Source organism: Genypterus blacodes, unplaced genomic scaffold (assembly GCF_046128005.1).
Source record: "Genypterus blacodes isolate CSIRO-AG114 ecotype Tasmania unplaced genomic scaffold, CSIRO-AGI_Gbla_v1 ptg000348l_1, whole genome shotgun sequence".
NCBI lineage: Eukaryota > Metazoa > Chordata > Actinopteri > Ophidiiformes > Ophidiidae > Genypterus > Genypterus blacodes.
Genome location: NW_027467132.1, coordinates 1,245,376 through 1,262,763, shown reverse-complemented (window position 1 = coordinate 1,262,763; position 17,388 = coordinate 1,245,376). Strand labels below are relative to the sequence as shown.

At 44.0% G+C, this 17,388-nt stretch overlaps 2 protein-coding genes across 6 annotated transcripts; both read left to right on the top strand.

Moving 5' to 3' along the window:
- The first annotated feature begins 152 nt into the window (after nt 1-152).
- Nucleotides 153-13,277, top strand: serpinb1l3 (serpin peptidase inhibitor, clade B (ovalbumin), member 1, like 3). Of its 5 annotated transcripts, none has more exons than XM_076138155.1 (10): nt 153-213; nt 473-654; nt 8,046-8,165; nt 9,201-9,341; nt 9,543-9,660; nt 9,937-10,079; nt 10,832-10,909; nt 11,047-11,136; nt 11,279-11,459; nt 11,577-13,277. In XM_076138155.1, the coding sequence occupies exons 2-10, from the start codon at nt 478-480 to the stop codon at nt 11,801-11,803; spliced, it is 1,275 nt and encodes a 424-aa protein (XP_075994270.1). In that variant the 5' UTR covers nt 153-213; nt 473-477; the 3' UTR covers nt 11,804-13,277. The 5 variants fall into 5 exon arrangements, with proteins under 5 accessions (XP_075994270.1, XP_075994268.1, XP_075994266.1 ...); XM_076138153.1 differs by lacking the exons at nt 8,046-8,165; nt 9,201-9,341; nt 9,543-9,660; ... (3 more) ...; nt 11,279-11,459; nt 11,577-13,277 and adding exons at nt 2,176-2,298; nt 2,705-2,845; nt 2,977-3,094; ... (3 more) ...; nt 4,641-4,821; nt 4,924-5,602; XM_076138151.1 differs by lacking the exons at nt 8,046-8,165; nt 9,201-9,341; nt 9,543-9,660; ... (3 more) ...; nt 11,279-11,459; nt 11,577-13,277 and adding exons at nt 2,176-2,298; nt 2,684-2,845; nt 2,977-3,094; ... (3 more) ...; nt 4,641-4,821; nt 4,924-5,602.
- A 747-nt stretch (nt 13,278-14,024) lies between these two features.
- pigm (phosphatidylinositol glycan anchor biosynthesis, class M) lies at nt 14,025-17,159 on the top strand. The gene is made up of 8 exons (XM_076138157.1): nt 14,025-14,534; nt 14,774-14,947; nt 15,031-15,151; nt 15,646-15,901; nt 16,052-16,155; nt 16,517-16,671; nt 16,757-16,858; nt 16,954-17,159. Exons 1-8 carry the CDS (start codon nt 14,364-14,366, stop codon nt 17,110-17,112), a joined length of 1,242 nt encoding a protein of 413 aa, XP_075994272.1. The 5' UTR covers nt 14,025-14,363; the 3' UTR covers nt 17,113-17,159.
- The last annotated feature ends 229 nt before the right edge of the window (nt 17,160-17,388 follow it).

Here is a 17,388-nt window from a genome sequence, read left to right as displayed (position 1 = left end):
GGGTGGTAGGGTCCCTACTAAACACACCTATTTCCATGGAGCAGTATTGGTGTGCATGTGTTTTACAGATAGGTGTAATTTTTGGATAGTCTACCTACTCAAGCTTGTTTTTCTGGTGGGTGTGGCGTTATCACCGCTTCCTCCCGCAGAATAAATAATCCTGTCACTGCAATGATTCAGATCAGTTGTTAGGCTGAAGAGGAGCATCTGACAGTAGGTGTATCATTCACTCCGTGTCTGTGGGTTTGGATTATGTGGGATATAGGATGCATGTGTGACGGCAACAAAACCGATTCAATGCCTTGATTTAGAAACTTGTTTATGTATTGTAGTGAAACTCTTACTCTCTTGGTGAAGAGAGAATCTTTTGTGATTCTTTACAGTCAATGGAGTTTCTTTAAAAAACGTATATGATTAAAGGATGTAAGCTACACTCTAATGTCTCTATAAATGCATTCTTTCTTTTGATCAGACACAATGGCAACGTCAAACTCTCTGTCCAAAGCCAACACAAGCTTCTCCTTGGCTTTGTTCAAAAAGCTGAGCGAGGACGACAAAACTGGAAATGTCTTCTACTCCCCGTTCAGCATATCCTCGGCCCTGGCCATGGTGCTGCTAGGAGCCAGAGGCAACACGGCCACGCAGATGTCAGAGGTACACACACACACACACACACACATACTCATAGACACACAAACATTCCTATCTTTGTGAATATCACCACAACTTCTATTTCAGTCGTTCACACTCCCATTTGGACTTCAGGTGTGTGAGCAGACACAAGTTGCTACAAGTGGGTGTATCTATTGTACAACGATGATGTCATCTGTGCCGCCCATAATTAAGGGAAAGAAAGGTGTGGTTTTCAGAGGTTACAGGGTGCACAAAAGAAGTCAAAGTGGAACAGTAGACTTCCCAGATAGATCCAACTTTGAAGAGCCAATCCTGGTCAGATAAGCATTTATTTTGAAAAGGTGTGTGAGCTCAGTTTAGCAGTAAAACTCAACTGATTGCAGACTTTGCGTTGCTGTGGAGTTGTGGAGGCTTATGTGGTTAAGTATCCTCGTGGTGCGGTGTCGTGGGTGTGGCAGGAGAATGTGCCTCAACTGGTATTAATCCTAATTCTCCTGCAGCCTCAGCGAAAAAAAGCAAGTGTCAGCTCTCCCTTTGGTTTTATAAGGCACAGCTGTGTGTTGTGTTACTATAGTAACATCATATATAATGTGGAAGTGTCGTGGTGATAAATATGTTATATACTATAAAGCAATGTGCTGACCTGATCAGTTTCCATTATGCTGAGCAGATGGACATTTTGTTCATTTGTATAAGACATTATTCATCTAAGTTGATTTAAGGAGAACATTCATTTTAAATATGGATTAGTAGCAGACAATTCAACTTCAAACTCTGGAGCGTTTTTCATGGTATCCATTATTCCGTTTTTCAGTACTTAATTAACACCAGGTGAGGCGTTGTAAAAGCAAGCCAACACACACACACACACACACACACACACACACACACACACACAGCTAGGAACATTATGTATACTTGAATATAAAGCTCAAAAGCAGAAGGAGTCCCTGAAGGAGACTTGTGCTCTGGCAGAGATACGATGCACAATGAGTGAAAAAACAAATCCGGGGCCCCTGTCAGCATGAACAATGTTTAACACTGCAGATGTGACAGTGACGTGTGACTAAAGTAGAATGAGTTACACATATGTGGAACAGATGGAACAACATAGTGAAAATGGGCCTTAAGTGGCAAAACAGGAATAAAATCACTTAATTTGTCCAGATTGTTTAGGTCATTAATGCCTGTGCATGAGAAAACTACAACGGAATGTGAGCGGCGTGCACAGCTGGCTTTCTCCCTGATGTGAGTTTGATCACCACACTGGAGCCAAAGCAGGCAGAAACAAACCTGTCTTCACTAACTTCACCATATTCATGGCGTTTGCCCATGAGTGATTCTGACTCCATGGGTTAACAATACTGTTGCCTGTGAGTAATCGTTCGCAGTGATCGTTCGCAGTGATTAAAACCTGTGTGTGCATGCCTGGGTGTGTAGGTTCATTGCCCCCCTAAGGAGAGCTTCACCTCACACCGTCTATGTTCATGCACACACGCAACACTGAACTCTACAGTCATCACTACCAATTGTTCCCCACAGGTGCTTCATTTTATTGAGAGGGATGAACCAAAGACAGAAGTGGAGCCGCTGTTTCAGAGACAAAGGAGGATGCCGATTCAGATTCAACAGAGAAGCAGATTGCCATTCTATCTGCAAAAGATGGTAACAGCACCACCAGTGAACTAATGGAGGGGCTGTGTGCTGTGATCTGGTGAAGGGAAACATGCAAAGGGACATCCATCATGTGTGACAATGACAAACAACACAGGTTTGGGTTGGTGTGCTCCAAAACAATTTTTATGTCAGTGTTATTGTCGGATTTTTGCCTTTTCCAAATTTCTTTTGTGATTTGACTTTGAGTGACATTACAACACTGACATAAAAGAGACTGGGGATTTGTTCTCATGAGACATTTGGGGGAAATGAGAGGGAAGGAAAATAAGGAAATAAATGTTGAGTGGGACTTTGGGGACAAAATGTATGAGGAGACGAGGGAGCGATGAAATGAGTGTTGATTGGTCACATACTTAAAGTGTTTTTGTAACAGGGCTTCTGCGGCTGTCCACAGATCATGAAAGCCGAGGACAGTGAGGATGATGTTCATGAGGATTTTGCCCAAGTGATGAGTGAAATCATCAAGCCAGGAGCTCCGTATGCCCTCAGCCTCGCTAACAGGCTGTATGGGGAACAGACCTGCACGTTTGTGGAGGTGTGTGTGTGTGTGTGTGTGTGTGTGTGTGCCTAGAAAGGATGCATAGTTCTGCCTCAAAGTAAATTATCATTAATTCTTCAAGTGAATTAGTGAATCAGTTACATTAATAGTGCCGTTTATGGTTCCAGGACTTCTTGGCAAAAACCAGGAAGCACTACAACGCAGAGCTGGAGTCGGTGGACTTTTCAGCAAATGCAGAAGAGGCCAGGCTCAAGATCAACAGCTGGGTGGAGGAGCAGACACAAGGTGAATCACACACACTGCAAAAAGACCAGGTGTAGGTCTAGACCAGGTCCCAGCTCATGATCCCTGCTGCTCGCACATCATTTCGGGCTGTCGGAACAGACACATGCAAACTGTATTGGTAGTTGAATATGATCCTAGTTCCATCTGTCCGTATTGTTCACCAGAGAAAATCAAAGATTTGCTGACGAAGAATGCAGTGAACTCCTTGACCAAGCTAGTGCTGGTCAATGCCATCTACTTCAAAGGCAACTGGAAACGTCAGTTCAAGGAGGAATTTACCCAGGATGCTACGTTCAGACTCAACAAGGTAAACAAACCCATCAGCCTGCATCACTGAGCCAACCACAGGAGAATAGAGGAGCCAGTGTAACACAAAGCCATCTGATACATTCTCTGAGGGGATCAGATAATATCAATGAATGAAAATCAATCGGAACAAAGTAAAAAATAAATCATAGATCACAAAGAGGAATAGTCCCCTTTACGAAAAGTCAGGAAAAGCTCTGGAAGGTGCAACCGAGTAAAGCCAGAACAAGAGGGTGCAGAGTGAAGTTTGCTGACGTGTAATGAGGAATATAATGACACAAGTTTGCCAACACAAGTAGCAGTGCGGTGCCATTTCACCAGGGGTGTGTCAAACCTCCCATGGGTGTGGGCGAGCACAGCTTCTTCACACAAAGGACCCTTTCTACAAAGAAGTACACAGTTTGACTTTGAGGATGTAGACGTGCAGTGCAGAAGGATTCTAGAAAGCTGACCTGAGCTGACCTTGTTTACTGAGAGAGAGAGAGAGAGAGAGAGTAACGGGTATTGATGGGGAGCTTATGATCAATCATTCAAGTCTCTGCTATGACAGAAGGAGAACAGAATGGTAAATGTGCACAATAATATATTATTACACTTGTTCTGTTTCTTAATCTCTTCAGAATGAGACTAAGTCGGTGAAGATGATGTTCCAGAAAGCCGAGTTCCCCTTCAGTATGATCCCTGAGGCCAACTGCAAGGTAATCGGGTTTGGACTCCAATTGACATAGTTATATCACTCATGTAGCTTTTTATGAACTATTTAATTCATCATGTTCCATATTCATTTACTAATAATTGTAATTCTACACTATAATGAAGAACTGTATCTTAAGCTGCAGTTCTTCTAGCGACCACTGGACGCTGACTCACATACACTGTAATGAACTCCATCGAAAGGACGGATTTTTTAACCTGAATCTAAAAACTCAAACCAAGTAAGTTGTCCCTCAGTTAGACCAGACTGCTGTAACCTTTGCGACCTCCTGTTGGACAGATCCTCGAGCTGACTTATGAAGGGAATGACCTCAGCATGCTCATCATTCTTCCTGATGACATAGAAGATGAGACAACAGGCCTGGAAAAGGTCTGGATAAACACACACACACACACACACACACACACACACACACACACACACACACACACCATCACACACAAACACACACACCCACACCAACACACACAAACACACACACACACACACTGATACACTAACTAACTGGTGATGTATCCACCCCAGCTGGAGAAGGAGCTGACGTATGAGCTCTTTGTGGAGTGGACCCGACCGGATGCGATGAGTCAGGTTGAGGTTCAGGTGAAGCTGCCCCGCTTTAAGATGGAGGAGCAGTACGACCTGGGAGAGGTCCTGGTCAGCATGGGCATGGTGGACGCCTTCGATATCTTACTCAGTGATTTCTCTGGTAGGATACGTTGCTGTATTCATAATCTGCATGGCAACTCAAGTACAATATGGAGAAACACAAATATATATATTTGTAATTGATCTCTTTCTTTGCCCTCAGGCATGTCTACAGCCAACGATCTGTTCGTATCAAAGGTCGTCCACAAGTCTTTCGTGGAGGTCAATGAGGAGGGAACTGAGGCCGCCGCCGCCACTGCTGCTGTCATGGCGACCCGCTCAATAAAGATTACCCCCAGCTTCTACGCAGACCACCCCTTCCTCTTCTATATCCGCCATAACCCCACCATGACCATCCTCTTCGCTGGCCGATACTCCACCCCAGCGTGAGCACCTTCTCTCAGTGGGTGGAGGTCTAGAAAACTGTAGAACCCTGTAGAACCCTGCTGCTCTAGACTAGAGCTCCAAAGGCTCAGTAGTTATCACGCATCGCAAAGTAGAATTCATGGTATTGTAGAGGAAATGCTTTTGTCTTTCCCTGTTGCACATTTGGCTTTTGCACATTTACAATATAGCCTTTATAAGTAAGGGAGAAGCTTTGGGTTCTGCTTTAGTTTGTCTCCAGGCAATCTATGGCTGTGATGACAAGTGATAAGTGATGACATCAACGTCTAAGACAGATACTTGTACACTGATCGTGTGACTGCGATTGCACAACAGAGGCGTGTCTGCGGCTTCACACTTGTACATTGAAATTTTGTCAGGTCTCATCAGATGTTGTCTTTTTTTCTATTAACCCTGATGCTATAAAAACAAGTTTTAATAAAGTTTTCGCCATCAAATCTGGTTTGTTTCAGTACTTACTTTGCTTACAGCGGTCCGACATGTTTGTATGCATGTTTACATCTGTTCTCATTAGTTCAGTGTGTGTGTGTGTGTGTGTGTGTGTGTGTGTGTGTGTGTGTGTGTGTGTGTGTGTGTGTTGAAAAAACGCGGCGTACGTATATCAGTCGTTTGTCCTCCACCGGCTGCCGTTAGAGCGGAAGCTTGTTGGGCGTGTCAGCGTGTAAATACAACAGCAGCGGTGATCTGAGTTCTTCCTGAGATTCGATCCACTCTGAGCACTGCTCCACCACAACAACAGGCTGTAAGTACATCACAGTCCTCAGTCAGTCTGTGTCAGTGGAGCCAGTAGATAAATGGAAATATACTTAACAAATCTGTTAAAGCTGCTTTTTTATCGCTCACCTTTAGCTCTGTTGTATGCAAAGGTATCTGTTTACAATACTACGTCATTCAAAGTCTTGGCCTACATGCTTTCCTGCCACATTCCTTCTTACAAAGTGTTGCTTTGCTTTGCTTACCCGTACTTAACGAAATGATTGGAGACTATTTAAACTCTACAGGACAATTTTTGCACTTAAACGTTTAAGTCCTAATTAGAAAGTATTACCTGATTATTTTATAAACTCACACTGTATCTTAGCTTTTGTTGCCACCGCCCACTGTTTTATCTCCAAGTACAAAAGGTACAAACAGGTGATCAGTGAGGTTGAGTCCTACAAGATTTAAATGTCAAATCATTATCAAGGAAACTTCATAAACTGTCACTGGAGTTCATTCCTGAAGAGGGCAGAGCCCAATGTGTCACATCAAAGGGGATAAACAGTAATTATAAGTGTATGATGCACTTGTTTTTGTTGACTAACAGGCACAATGGCCCAGCAATCTCCCAGCCCTCTTTCCAAAGCCAACACCAGCTTTGCCTTGGCTTTGTTTAAAAAGCTGAGCGAGGGCGACAACACTGGAAATGTCTTCTACTCCCCGTTCAGCATCTCCTCAGCCCTGGCCATGGTGCTGCTAGGGGCCAGAGGCAACACGGCCACACAGATGTCAGAGGTATATATACACACACACACACACACACACACACACACACACACACCTGTCTATATGAATATTCTGTACAGCTGGAGGGATCTGCCAAATCTTGTCAGAAGAAGGAGCGAGGTGGCACCTGCTCTCCTCAGCCTGTGCTCGCGGCACTCACGGCAGCTCTACCACATCCAGCTGAGCCTGATCTGGATCAGAGGGGTAACTGGGGCCTTTGCGTTATCTCAGGATCGGCAAAAATGGAACATATTTCTGAGTCCGTTTTGTAATTCCCTGTCTGTGTTGTGTCACCATAGCGACATCATACAGAATGTGGAAATGAGGGTGCAATAAACACCTCGGTTACGGTGGAGAAATCTGCCGGCCTTATCAGCGTGCTACTGAACATTTTGTCCTTTAGACTTAGTGAGTGACATCAGACTGTATGGGTTTGAATGGGTGCTCGCTGAATGAAAGGTAGTAAAGGTAGGTGGATAGCAGGTGAGAGTAAACATTAAGGAATCATTTTTGTCATCACCAACCCTCACCACACCCAGACAGCTCAGAGTGAGTGAGTGAGTGAGTGAGTGAGTGAGTGAGTGAGTGAGTGAGTGAGTGAGTGAGTGGGAGGAGAGGATTACTGTCAAACTATCGGGAATTGTGTCCTTTGTGACCTTGTGTCATGCGGTGCAGATGTAGCAGATGCTGATTGATAGTCTGCACAGATTCATGCAGGGCGTGTTACGCAAGAGAGCTTTCATTCTTCACAGCAATGAGCCGTGAGACAACCTGCTTTGGATGAATCATGTTCCAGAAGGTGAAGTTGAAATGGGAGTCACCTCACTCGCTCTTCTATTTCACTCAGAGGGACAAGGACACTTTTAAGATAAAATTTAGAGAATGTCACGCTTTCTCTCTTCCAGTAAGTGCAATCGGGAACATTGCTCTCTTTCAACAAGTTCATTAACTCACAGGCCAACATTGACTCTAAAAATAGACCTGGTCAGCTCTGACATCAGCTCCTTTCCCAGCTGTCTCAGTGGCTAGGACGTATTTGTTATCTTTGCTGTGCAGCACAAAAGATAAACACTGGAATAATAGTCTGGTTCCAAAATGACAAAATCTTCTCAAAGGTAAGTTTGTCAATGAGATGAAGGGATGGCATGCACAGCTTCATATTCTGCAACAGCAAAATGCCCGTGATGATAAAGCTTGTGTCAAAAATAATGCTGTGGGTTTGAAGCTGAGTCCGAGTCAACATTTCCCTTTGTCCATTGTGCTTGAGTGCCTATTGACGCAGCTCTCTGTGCTGGGGTCCAATCCCACACTCGTCGCAACACATCACTACCAGGAAGCCTCTTTTATTTTCTGATGGCCAAATTTAACGGCGAACGCCACCGGTTGCGCCCTCAGGTCCTCTGCTTCTGTGAGGCAGAGAAGCCGCGGGGGGCAGGACAGATGAGGATGCACATGCAGGAGCAGATGCAGCAAACTGTCAACATGTGCAGGCTGCCACCGCATCTGCTGAAGAGGGTAACAACACCTTGGTTGAAGGAATGATGAACTAACTGAGGGGTGTTTCCTCTGGTGGTTGGATACTTACAGGCAGACAGAAGCTGGCTCCTGAGGGAATAATACTTGTTTTTCCGACTGCTTTGCTTATCTGTGTCTGAACCTCCGCCCTCTTTTAACAGCATTCAAAAAGAAACTAACAATGTGAGAGAGTGGACCTATATGGGATTTAAACCCAGACTACTCATAACAATAACATAACACTGCATAAGACAAGGTAACAAGGAGACGCTTCCTGCTGTCTCTCAGAGGGAAACCACAGCATTCATATCAAACTGAAACATTGGATTTTGCCAACATATCTGAATGCGCTGGGAGTGGTTATTGTGCAATTTTGTATGATGATGTTCATGTTCTTATCTCATTGTGTGCAGACAAACACCGTCCTAAATTCACAAACCACAATGAAGGCGACAGTTTAAAGCAACATGGTGGTGGGTTGTTGTTGTTGTGTAAAGTTGCTGGATGGGCTCCTGGAAACTTTGGGTTTGTTAATGCTGCTTATTTATTTACCTTATTTATTTATTCCCTGTTTCGTATGTCACTCACTTTCTTGATTCCTTTTGGTGCAGGCGCTCTCAGAGAAAGAGAATAAAAGACTGAAAGCTCTCGACTGAAAGGAATACACAGACTTTAGAAGATGCTCCTGTTGGATCATCAGTTTCAACAACAAATCATACACGTTTCCTCAATGTAAACACATTCTAGAGCCGTGCATACACTGACAACCTGGCTCCATGCTGAGGCCACAAACACAAAGAGGGCTATAAAGCTGCTATTCGTTCAGTGACAGCTTAGTTTATACAAAGATGTAAGGATGAAGCACCAGAAGGCACAATTTACAACAAACGCCTTGATTCTGCATTGTCATTGCTGACGTTTGTGTATTCCTTTAAGTCTATTTGCTGCCACATTCGCTTGGTTCACAATTGACCTTCGTCTATCACCGACTGAGTGCAGCCCTGTAAACAACCCTTCATCTTTGGCTGCCCACAGTGCCTGGAGACCAAGAGTTGTGGGGATGACGTCCATGCCAACTTTGCCGGAGTGTTGAGCGAGGTCATCAAGCCGGGAGCTCCGTATGCCCTCAGCGTGGCCAACAAGCTGTACGGGGAGCAGACCTACACGTTTGTTGAGGTGTGTGTGTGTGTGCGTGCACAACCCTGATAGGGATCTTTATGTTTTGAAAGATGAAACTGTTTCAGGGAGTGAACAGCATTGGTAGCATGTCTGGCACCAGCTAATCAAACACTGTGTGAATACTCTGCTGGCTGTAGTGTGTCTTATGTTTACTGAATTACCAATATTCAGCTGACTTATAAATATTTTTGGCTCCAGGATTTTCTCAGTGGCACCAGAAAGCATTACAATGCAGAGCTGGAGAGTGTGGACTTCCAAAAAAAGCCAGAGGACTCCAGGACCAACATCAACAGCTGGGTGGAGGATCAGACACAAGGTGGATCACACTCACACTCACACTCACACTCACACTCACACTCTCACACTCACACTCACACTCACACTCACACTCACACTCACACTCACACTCACACTCACACTCACACTCACACACACACACACACACATGCTGACACACGCTGACACACGCTGACACACATGCTGACACACTCACACTGTGGCGTGGGAACAGGCACACACAATCCGCCCTGATGTTGAGTTGAGTTTTCTCTGGAAATTCAACAACTATCAATGTGTCTATGTTGGCCACCAGGAAAAGTCAAGGACCTGCTGGCTCAAGGTGTGGTGAACGAGATGACCCGGCTGGTGCTGGTCAATGCCATCTACTTCAAAGGCAACTGGAGCAAACAGTTCAAGGAGAGCGCCACCCAGGATGCTCAGTTTAAACTCAACAAGGTAACATATTGCAGTATTGCACGGTGGAACATGCCAGAGTGTCAAAAAGCTGCACTGTTACACTGCAGGGGTTAAGTTGATTAGTCTTCTTGCTTCTTCCAATTCTTGCAGATTCATTTTCCGACATTAATCAATACCTAAGTTATAGGGGCTGTATTTTATAGTTTAAACACAATAGAAATGTAAATGTCAATTGTCATTTCTGTCTTTTCCTCCTCAACCATCTGTCAACCCCCCACAATGTGCAGTGTGTGATTCTTTAGAACACTTGTGCATTGTATTAATCTGTCAACATGGGGAGGCGGGTAGGTCCATCTCTCAATGGATCTGTCAATCAAAGTTTTCTGCAGCCCCTTCCAACATGTGAAATGGTTCAGTAAAGCTCACTAATGTTTCACTTTGTTGGCAAACTCGCCCTTTTCACACAGAGCGTGAAGCCGCAGACACGCCTCTGTTGTGCAATCGCAGTCACACGATCAAGTGTGGTATTTGTGTGTTCACTGCAAAGTGATTCAGCAATGGCGAGAATGTAAAGACACTGGACTTTCCTCAGTCATAAAAGGAAGAAGCTTACAAACATAAAGCTGCAGTGAGCCGTTTCAGGGCCACTATGACAGCTAATGTTAGACAAACGCTTCCTACTGAGTTACAGTTATAAACTATAGGATGACATGTTATTATTATTACTATATACCTTTCTATAGGATCATTCTAGATATTTCTGTAAATCTTTGTTCTGTTTGCATTTTCAGAACGACACTAAGCCAGTCAAGATGATGCAACAGAAAACTAAGTTGCCCCTCGCCTTCATCCCTGAGCTCAACTGCCAGGTAATCAATCAGTTGATACATTCTAACTGACAAGACAACCAGCAATCAATATCTTCCACCCAGCTGATCACTTGCTCAACTACTGTATATGTATGCGTGTATATTTCCTACTTAAAGTTTCCAAATCTGTTGCTTAGATCCTGGAGCTGCCATACGAAGGGAAGGACCTCAGCATGCTCATCTTTCTGCCCTGCGCTATAGAGGACGCAACAACAGGCTTGGAAAAGGTAGGACACACACACACACACACACACACACACACACACACACAGCACACAAGCACAAGCACAAGCACACGCAAAAGACACATACCCCAGCAGACAAGCTAAGACACACACACAATAAGCGCTGATCTTGTGTCCACACCAGCTGGAGAGGGAACTGACGTATGAGAACTTTGTGGAGTGGACGCGACAGGACATGATGGATATGGAAGAGGTTCAGGTGAGGCTGCCTCGATTCAAGATGGAGGAGAAGTACGACCTGAAAGAAATCCTGACCAGCATGGGCATGGTGGACGCCTTTGACCTGTCACAGAGTGATTTCTCCGGTAGGACACGTTGATGGCTTGTGTTGACTATGTGAATCATTATTTGAAGAGTGATCCTTGTTAATGTTAGTTATGTTAGTATTAGACTTAATGTCCCTTTCTGTTCTCTGTTCTCAGGCATGTCTCCGAGCAACGACCTCGTGTTGTCAAAAGTCGTGCACAAGGCTGTCGTCGAGGTCAACGAGGAGGGAACTGAGGCCGCTGCTGCCACTGCTGCGATCATGATGCTACGCTGTGCCAGGATTTCCCCCACCTTCAACGCAGACCACCCCTTCCTCTTCTTCATCCGACATAATCCCACCACAAGCATCCTCTTTGCCGGCCGATTCTCCTCCCCCGAGTGATCACTGCATTCTTTAGGAGCAGTGTTTCTCAATGGGTGTGGTTTACCGTGCATTTATTATTGATATGCAACCTTGGGGGAGGGAAAGATCCAGAATCCCTGCTCTGGAGTGTGTGCACACTATAAGCCCTTATTTGTGGTTCAGTATTTGAAACATCTGAAAGCTTTTCTAATGGAAATATGACGTTTTTGTGGCCTGTAAAATCGTGTAGTGTGCACACTCTTATTCAGCGGATCCTGCGGTTTATCTGCCTGGACTTTTATCATGAAACATTAAACTCTTGCACTTATAGCCTTTGCACTGAATTAAGCAGTCTAAAGATCAGTCTGGGATTCAGTATGGGCTCAAGATTCTGCCACATCAATTTAGAGGATGTAAAGAAAACGAATATGTTAATAAAACAACAAATGTGTAGAAAGGTGTGTACCTGTATAGAAAAATAGTTCAGCAAATATGTAGGAAAGATGTGTAGATGTGCTTGTGGAAAATGTTTTGAAGAAATCTCTGAAGAAACGATTTGTGTTGTGAATTTATTTAGCAAACCTGTAGAAAAGATGAGTAAAATCGGTTTGAAATGTGTGGACGAGATCTTCGCTAAGCACCCAGAATTCCTACACTCTTTGTGTATCAGTGAAGTTATTGGCAAAATCTCAAGGCTTCAACGGACCAATGAGCAGTCTGTCTTTGACTATCCAATCAGAAAGTGAAGTTTGAAATCCAACCATTGTCGTGCCTTTGGAGAACTTTCACATTGGACAGGACAATGATTGGACGGTTGGACTCTGCCTTCTGGTTGGATAGTTCACGACAGACTTCTCATTGGTGTGTTGGGTCAGGCGTAAAGGTTCTGGAACCTGAGTTGGTTTTTAACTTCACAGTTGACCAAGAAGTGTAGTAATTTTGAGTGCTTGGCGAAAACACATCGTCCACACATTAGCAAACCGATTCTATGAACACAATTCTTTTCTACGGGTCTGCAAAATGTATTCACAAGCACAAATCTATTCTACAGACACACAAAATGTTTCTATGAACACACATCTTTTCTATACATTTGCTAAACTCTTTTCACATGTCCAAATCTATTCGACACATTTGCTGATTTTCTTTACAATCTCAAAATAATTTTGCCATAATACTGATCTCATACTCGCTCAGACCAGCTTGCTACATCTTCACACACTCCACTAATTTGTCTGCAGTGTGTCATCAGTCTGTGGTGTATTTTATCTTCCTTCAAACAAGAATTTGCCTTGATCCCAGTATAAATATACTGAGAATATGTACCAGCACAGGTTAACAATATAAAGATCTGATAATCTAATCATTCATTCCAGCACTTTTTTAAATAGTTAACCAAAGTTTAAAACCAGCCTTATCATAGAATGTGCAGTTATACAGTATATCACTGTACTATGCTTATATCATGTATATGGAATCTGAAGAAGAGGAATAAAAGAGTTTGGTTTGCAAACATTATATCTAACGTCTTTGCTTCTTTTGCTACACTTCAACTGTCCAGGTCTTATTAATATTTCTGTCCTCTCTCTCTTTATTTTCTCCCCCACTTTGTGTATAAAACAATCTCCAAAATCTCTCATAACTGCATGCTCATTATTATTGTCAAATGCTTTCTTCAATAAAAATATTCAACAACTAAAAATATACACTACTCACAAAAAGTTAGGGATATTGGGCTTTCGGGTGAAATTTCAGGATGAACCTAAAATGCACTTTAACCTTTACAGGTGAACTTAATTTGACCTTCTCTAAACTTTTGAATGCACATGTCCAACTGTTCAATGTTTCAGTACTTTTTGCACAACTTGCTGTTCTCTTACAAGGAGCTTAACGGTAAAATTCACAACAGGTGTTTGATCCATGAATCGACCAATAAATGTCCTGGTTCAATCAGAATTGGTATTTAAACAGTCCTCCTCATCATGCTGTTCACATTTTGACATCATGAGACCAAGACGACACCTAACAACTGATCAACAGTACCTCGCCATTGCGAGGCTTCAAACAGGTTGTTCTCAGACGGAAGTGGCCACTGAGCTTAGAGTGTCACAGAGTGTCATCAGCAGGTTGCAACAGAGATACAGAGAGACTGGAAGAGTCACAGAAAGGCATAGAAGTGGACGTCCTTTGGCCACATCTCACACTGATGACGGCTTCATTGTGAACAGTGCCCTGCGGAACCGGATGATGAATGCCACTCGTCTTTTGGTGTTTCCACTCCTATCCAGCAGGTGGCGATAATGCCGTTTACTTGCTGGTAATTTCAGCCATGCTTCGAGTCAAAAACAAAACAAAACGGCGCTTCCGGAGTATTTCCTGTTGTCATGTTTGGAATCTTGTCTAGCGAGAAATACGCGTGGGTGGAGGAGAGCTGGGACTTTGTGGAGATTAAGTTCGCGCGGTCATCTTTTCCTGAATGAAAACCACAAGAAGACACCGAAACATGGACGTGTTGCCTCGTCCAACTCAAACAGAGCAAACTCTTTAGCTCTTAGCCCGTTAGCTCGGCTCCATTGAATGACTCGGTGCTGTGGTTGTAATGGAGGCTGTGGTCGCTAAAGTGACAGAGAGACGAGTCCTTTTCTCGGCTGCTCTCGCTATAAGGTTGGCGCTGGTTGTTTATGGAGAATACCAGGACCGAACTATGGTGGTCAAGTACACCGACATTGACTATCATGTGTTCACAGACGCTGCGAGGTTCATTACAGAGGTAACGAGCCAAGGGTTTGTGTCGTCATGGTGACACTTCCTTGGAAAACATCACTATTCAATGTTTTGTTGCTTAACTGTAAATGTTCACGCATTGTTTGAGGTAAACAACTTGAAATCGGTTTGAATGATGTTTTCAGTAGTGTTCATTCTGTTCATGCCACATTATTTCAATTTAGTAGGATCCATGTTGTTTGTTGTCATACACTCATCATTTATCTTCCTTAAACACCTCCTCAGGGTGGGTCACCGTACAACAGATCAACATACCGTTACACTCCTCTCCTGGCATGGCTGCTCATCCCCAACATCTACATCAGCGTGGTGCTTGGAAAGATCCTCTTCATCCTCTGCGATGTGCTGTCAGGGCTGCTCATCCTCAGGATCCTTAGCCTTAGAGGCCTCAGCCCGGAGGTGTGTTTGTGTGCAGTCGTTGGTCTGTGGGGGAAGATGTGTGAAATGAGTTGTGTGTCAAGTTGTGTTTTGTCGTTCTTTAGCCTGCACAACGCATTTGTTCTCTGTGGCTCCTCAACCCCCTGCCCATAGGAGTGTCCAGCCGGGGGAACGCTGAGTCAATCCTGGCAGCCTTGGTGCTGGGGACATTACTCTGTATGGAAGGTAAGAGTCTGTGTGTGTGTTTCTATCATGTAAGTAGCTGCTGCACTGTATGTTAATTTACCTGGGATGGCTGGGAAGGAATCTTGTGTGTGTGTAATTGTCGTGTGTGCATTAAATTTAATAAAAGTAACTAAAAAAATACATCTCATAAAACCCAGACAGAATTTTCCTTTGCAGCTTTGACCCGTTTACACTGTAGCTTTACATGAAGAAGTGCTTATCATTTTTAGCTGCACTCCTCATAAATCGCCAGCAGAGGGCAGTCACAACTCACAAGCCAGCTCTTAACTTTTTCTCCTCACTTCACAAAGCCTGCTTAGCACGCATTAGTGTCATGTCTTAATGTGTTATAATGTAAAAACAAAATCACAGTTTTATGTTGAGTAAAATGAGAGATGTGCATACCTGTTTCTTTGAGGATATGTTCATGAACTGCTAGTTAAATGTTGTAGTTGCAGCTCATCTGCTAACATCAGCCCACTCATCACTTGTAGGGCGGCGTCTGCTTTGGGCAGCCGTTCTCTACGGCCTGTCGGTCCATATGAAGATCTACCCCATCACGTACGCTCTGCCTATCGCACTGACCCTGCGCATCATAAGGAATCCAATCCAGGAGGAGAGGGGGTGGTGGCGGCGGTGGAGGGGGAGAGCAGTTAGGTTCATCAGAAGCTTCCTCAGCCCAGAGCTCTTCCTCTTCGCAACCGTGTCTGGGGGAGTTTTCTGCACGCTCACGGCACTTTTCTATCACATGTGAGCTTAACAAACACTTCACACACAAGCACATACTGTATGTTAGAAACACATGAGTAAACATACAGTATTCAGTGGGTTTATGTACAATATTGGAATTTCAATGTCACTGTAGTAAACCCTTTGCTTCCTTTTATCTCCTCATGTCAGGTATGGATGGGAGTTCCTTCATGAGACCTACTTCTACCATTTGACCAGAAGAGATACGAGACACAACTTCTCTCCATACTTCTATATGCTCTATCTCACTGCAGGTATGCTCCCACCCCTATATCAACTCATCCATTCTCACTTCTAGGTCAAAAAAGCATCTGATATGGCTCTCTCTTTAGAGTGAGGAAGTCTAAAACCATTAAATAGAGGTTGTATCATTCCTTAACTATGCTTTGAAGCTGTGTTCAGCCACAACACTGTTCTTGTGTTGAGAGAGACAGAAACCTGAGCCGTGCTGTGTCAAGACCCAGATTGAGAACCGCTACTATAAATGAGTCAAATTTCAAATGTGTTTACAGATCTTTCTTATAAGTTGATGTCGTCCCTCCAAAACTGGTCCAAGTGTGTGACAGACATCGGTACATCACAACCTTACTGTGCCTTCTCATGTATTCTGTTCAGACACTAGGGGGAGCCAGTGGCTCGGCCTGGCAGCCTTTCTTCCTCAGTTCATCCTCCTGTTGCTGGCATCGTGGGCGTTTCACCGTGACCTGGCCTTCTGTTGCTTCCTGCACACCGCCATCTTTGTTTCCTTCAACAAAGTCTGCACTTCTCAGGTACAAACACACACATTATAATATGAAGACCCAGCTAGCACCTTCCACAGAGACCTGAGTAATACTGCTTTGCATCCTTTTGTAGTACTTCCTGTGGTACCTGTGCTTACTTCCTCTGGTCATCCCGCGCCTGCGCCTGTCACCAAAACAAAGAGTTGGACTGCTGCTGCTCTGGTTTGCTGGACAGGTAGTTCATCTGTCAACAAAAACACACACTCACACACAAATGAAAAGTACTTAACACTGAACACACAATGATGAACTAATTGTCCTCATTGTCAGGGTGCTTGGTTGGGGCCAGCCTACTTCCTGGAGTTTGAAGGTTACAACACATTCCTGTCGATCTGGCTGGCTGGATTGCTCTTCTTAGTCATCAACTGCTTCATCTTGGTCCAGATTGTCCTCCATTACAGACCAGCACGCAAGCCCAAGGTTGAGTGACCTTCAAATAAAGTCAAGTCAAGTGAATAAAATTATTTTTTCTCACATCTCAGTCTCTGCATTACTTCACTATTAAGTAACATGTTGGATTTCCAGACATTCAGACATTCAGACATTAATTCTGTGGTCATCAGTGACATACTGGCAAATATTCCGGCCCGTTGTGTTCTGATGATGAGTAAGAGGGAAGGAAATGTTGGCAGCCTGGTTAAAGTTTGCTCATGGGTAAGCGTCACTGATAAACCTTTCACAGCTGCAGTTTGGAACAAAGTACTT

Excerpts from the sequence above, each read along its gene's own strand:
- pigm (XM_076138157.1), top strand. The coding sequence starts at position 14,364 with ATGGAGGCTGTGGTCGCTAAAGTGACAGAGAGACGAGTCCTTTTCTCG. Across the intron at positions 16,672-16,756 it reads ACAAAGTCTGCACTTCTCAG|TACTTCCTGTGGTACCTGTG; the intron begins GTACAAACACAC and ends ATCCTTTTGTAG. Across the intron at positions 16,859-16,953 it reads TGCTCTGGTTTGCTGGACAG|GGTGCTTGGTTGGGGCCAGC; the intron begins GTAGTTCATCTG and ends CCTCATTGTCAG.
- serpinb1l3 (XM_076138151.1), top strand. The coding sequence starts at position 478 with ATGGCAACGTCAAACTCTCTGTCCAAAGCCAACACAAGCTTCTCCTTG. Across the intron at positions 655-2,175 it reads CGGCCACGCAGATGTCAGAG|GTGCTTCATTTTATTGAGAG; the intron begins GTACACACACAC and ends TGTTCCCCACAG. Across the intron at positions 3,402-4,020 it reads CTACGTTCAGACTCAACAAG|AATGAGACTAAGTCGGTGAA; the intron begins GTAAACAAACCC and ends TAATCTCTTCAG.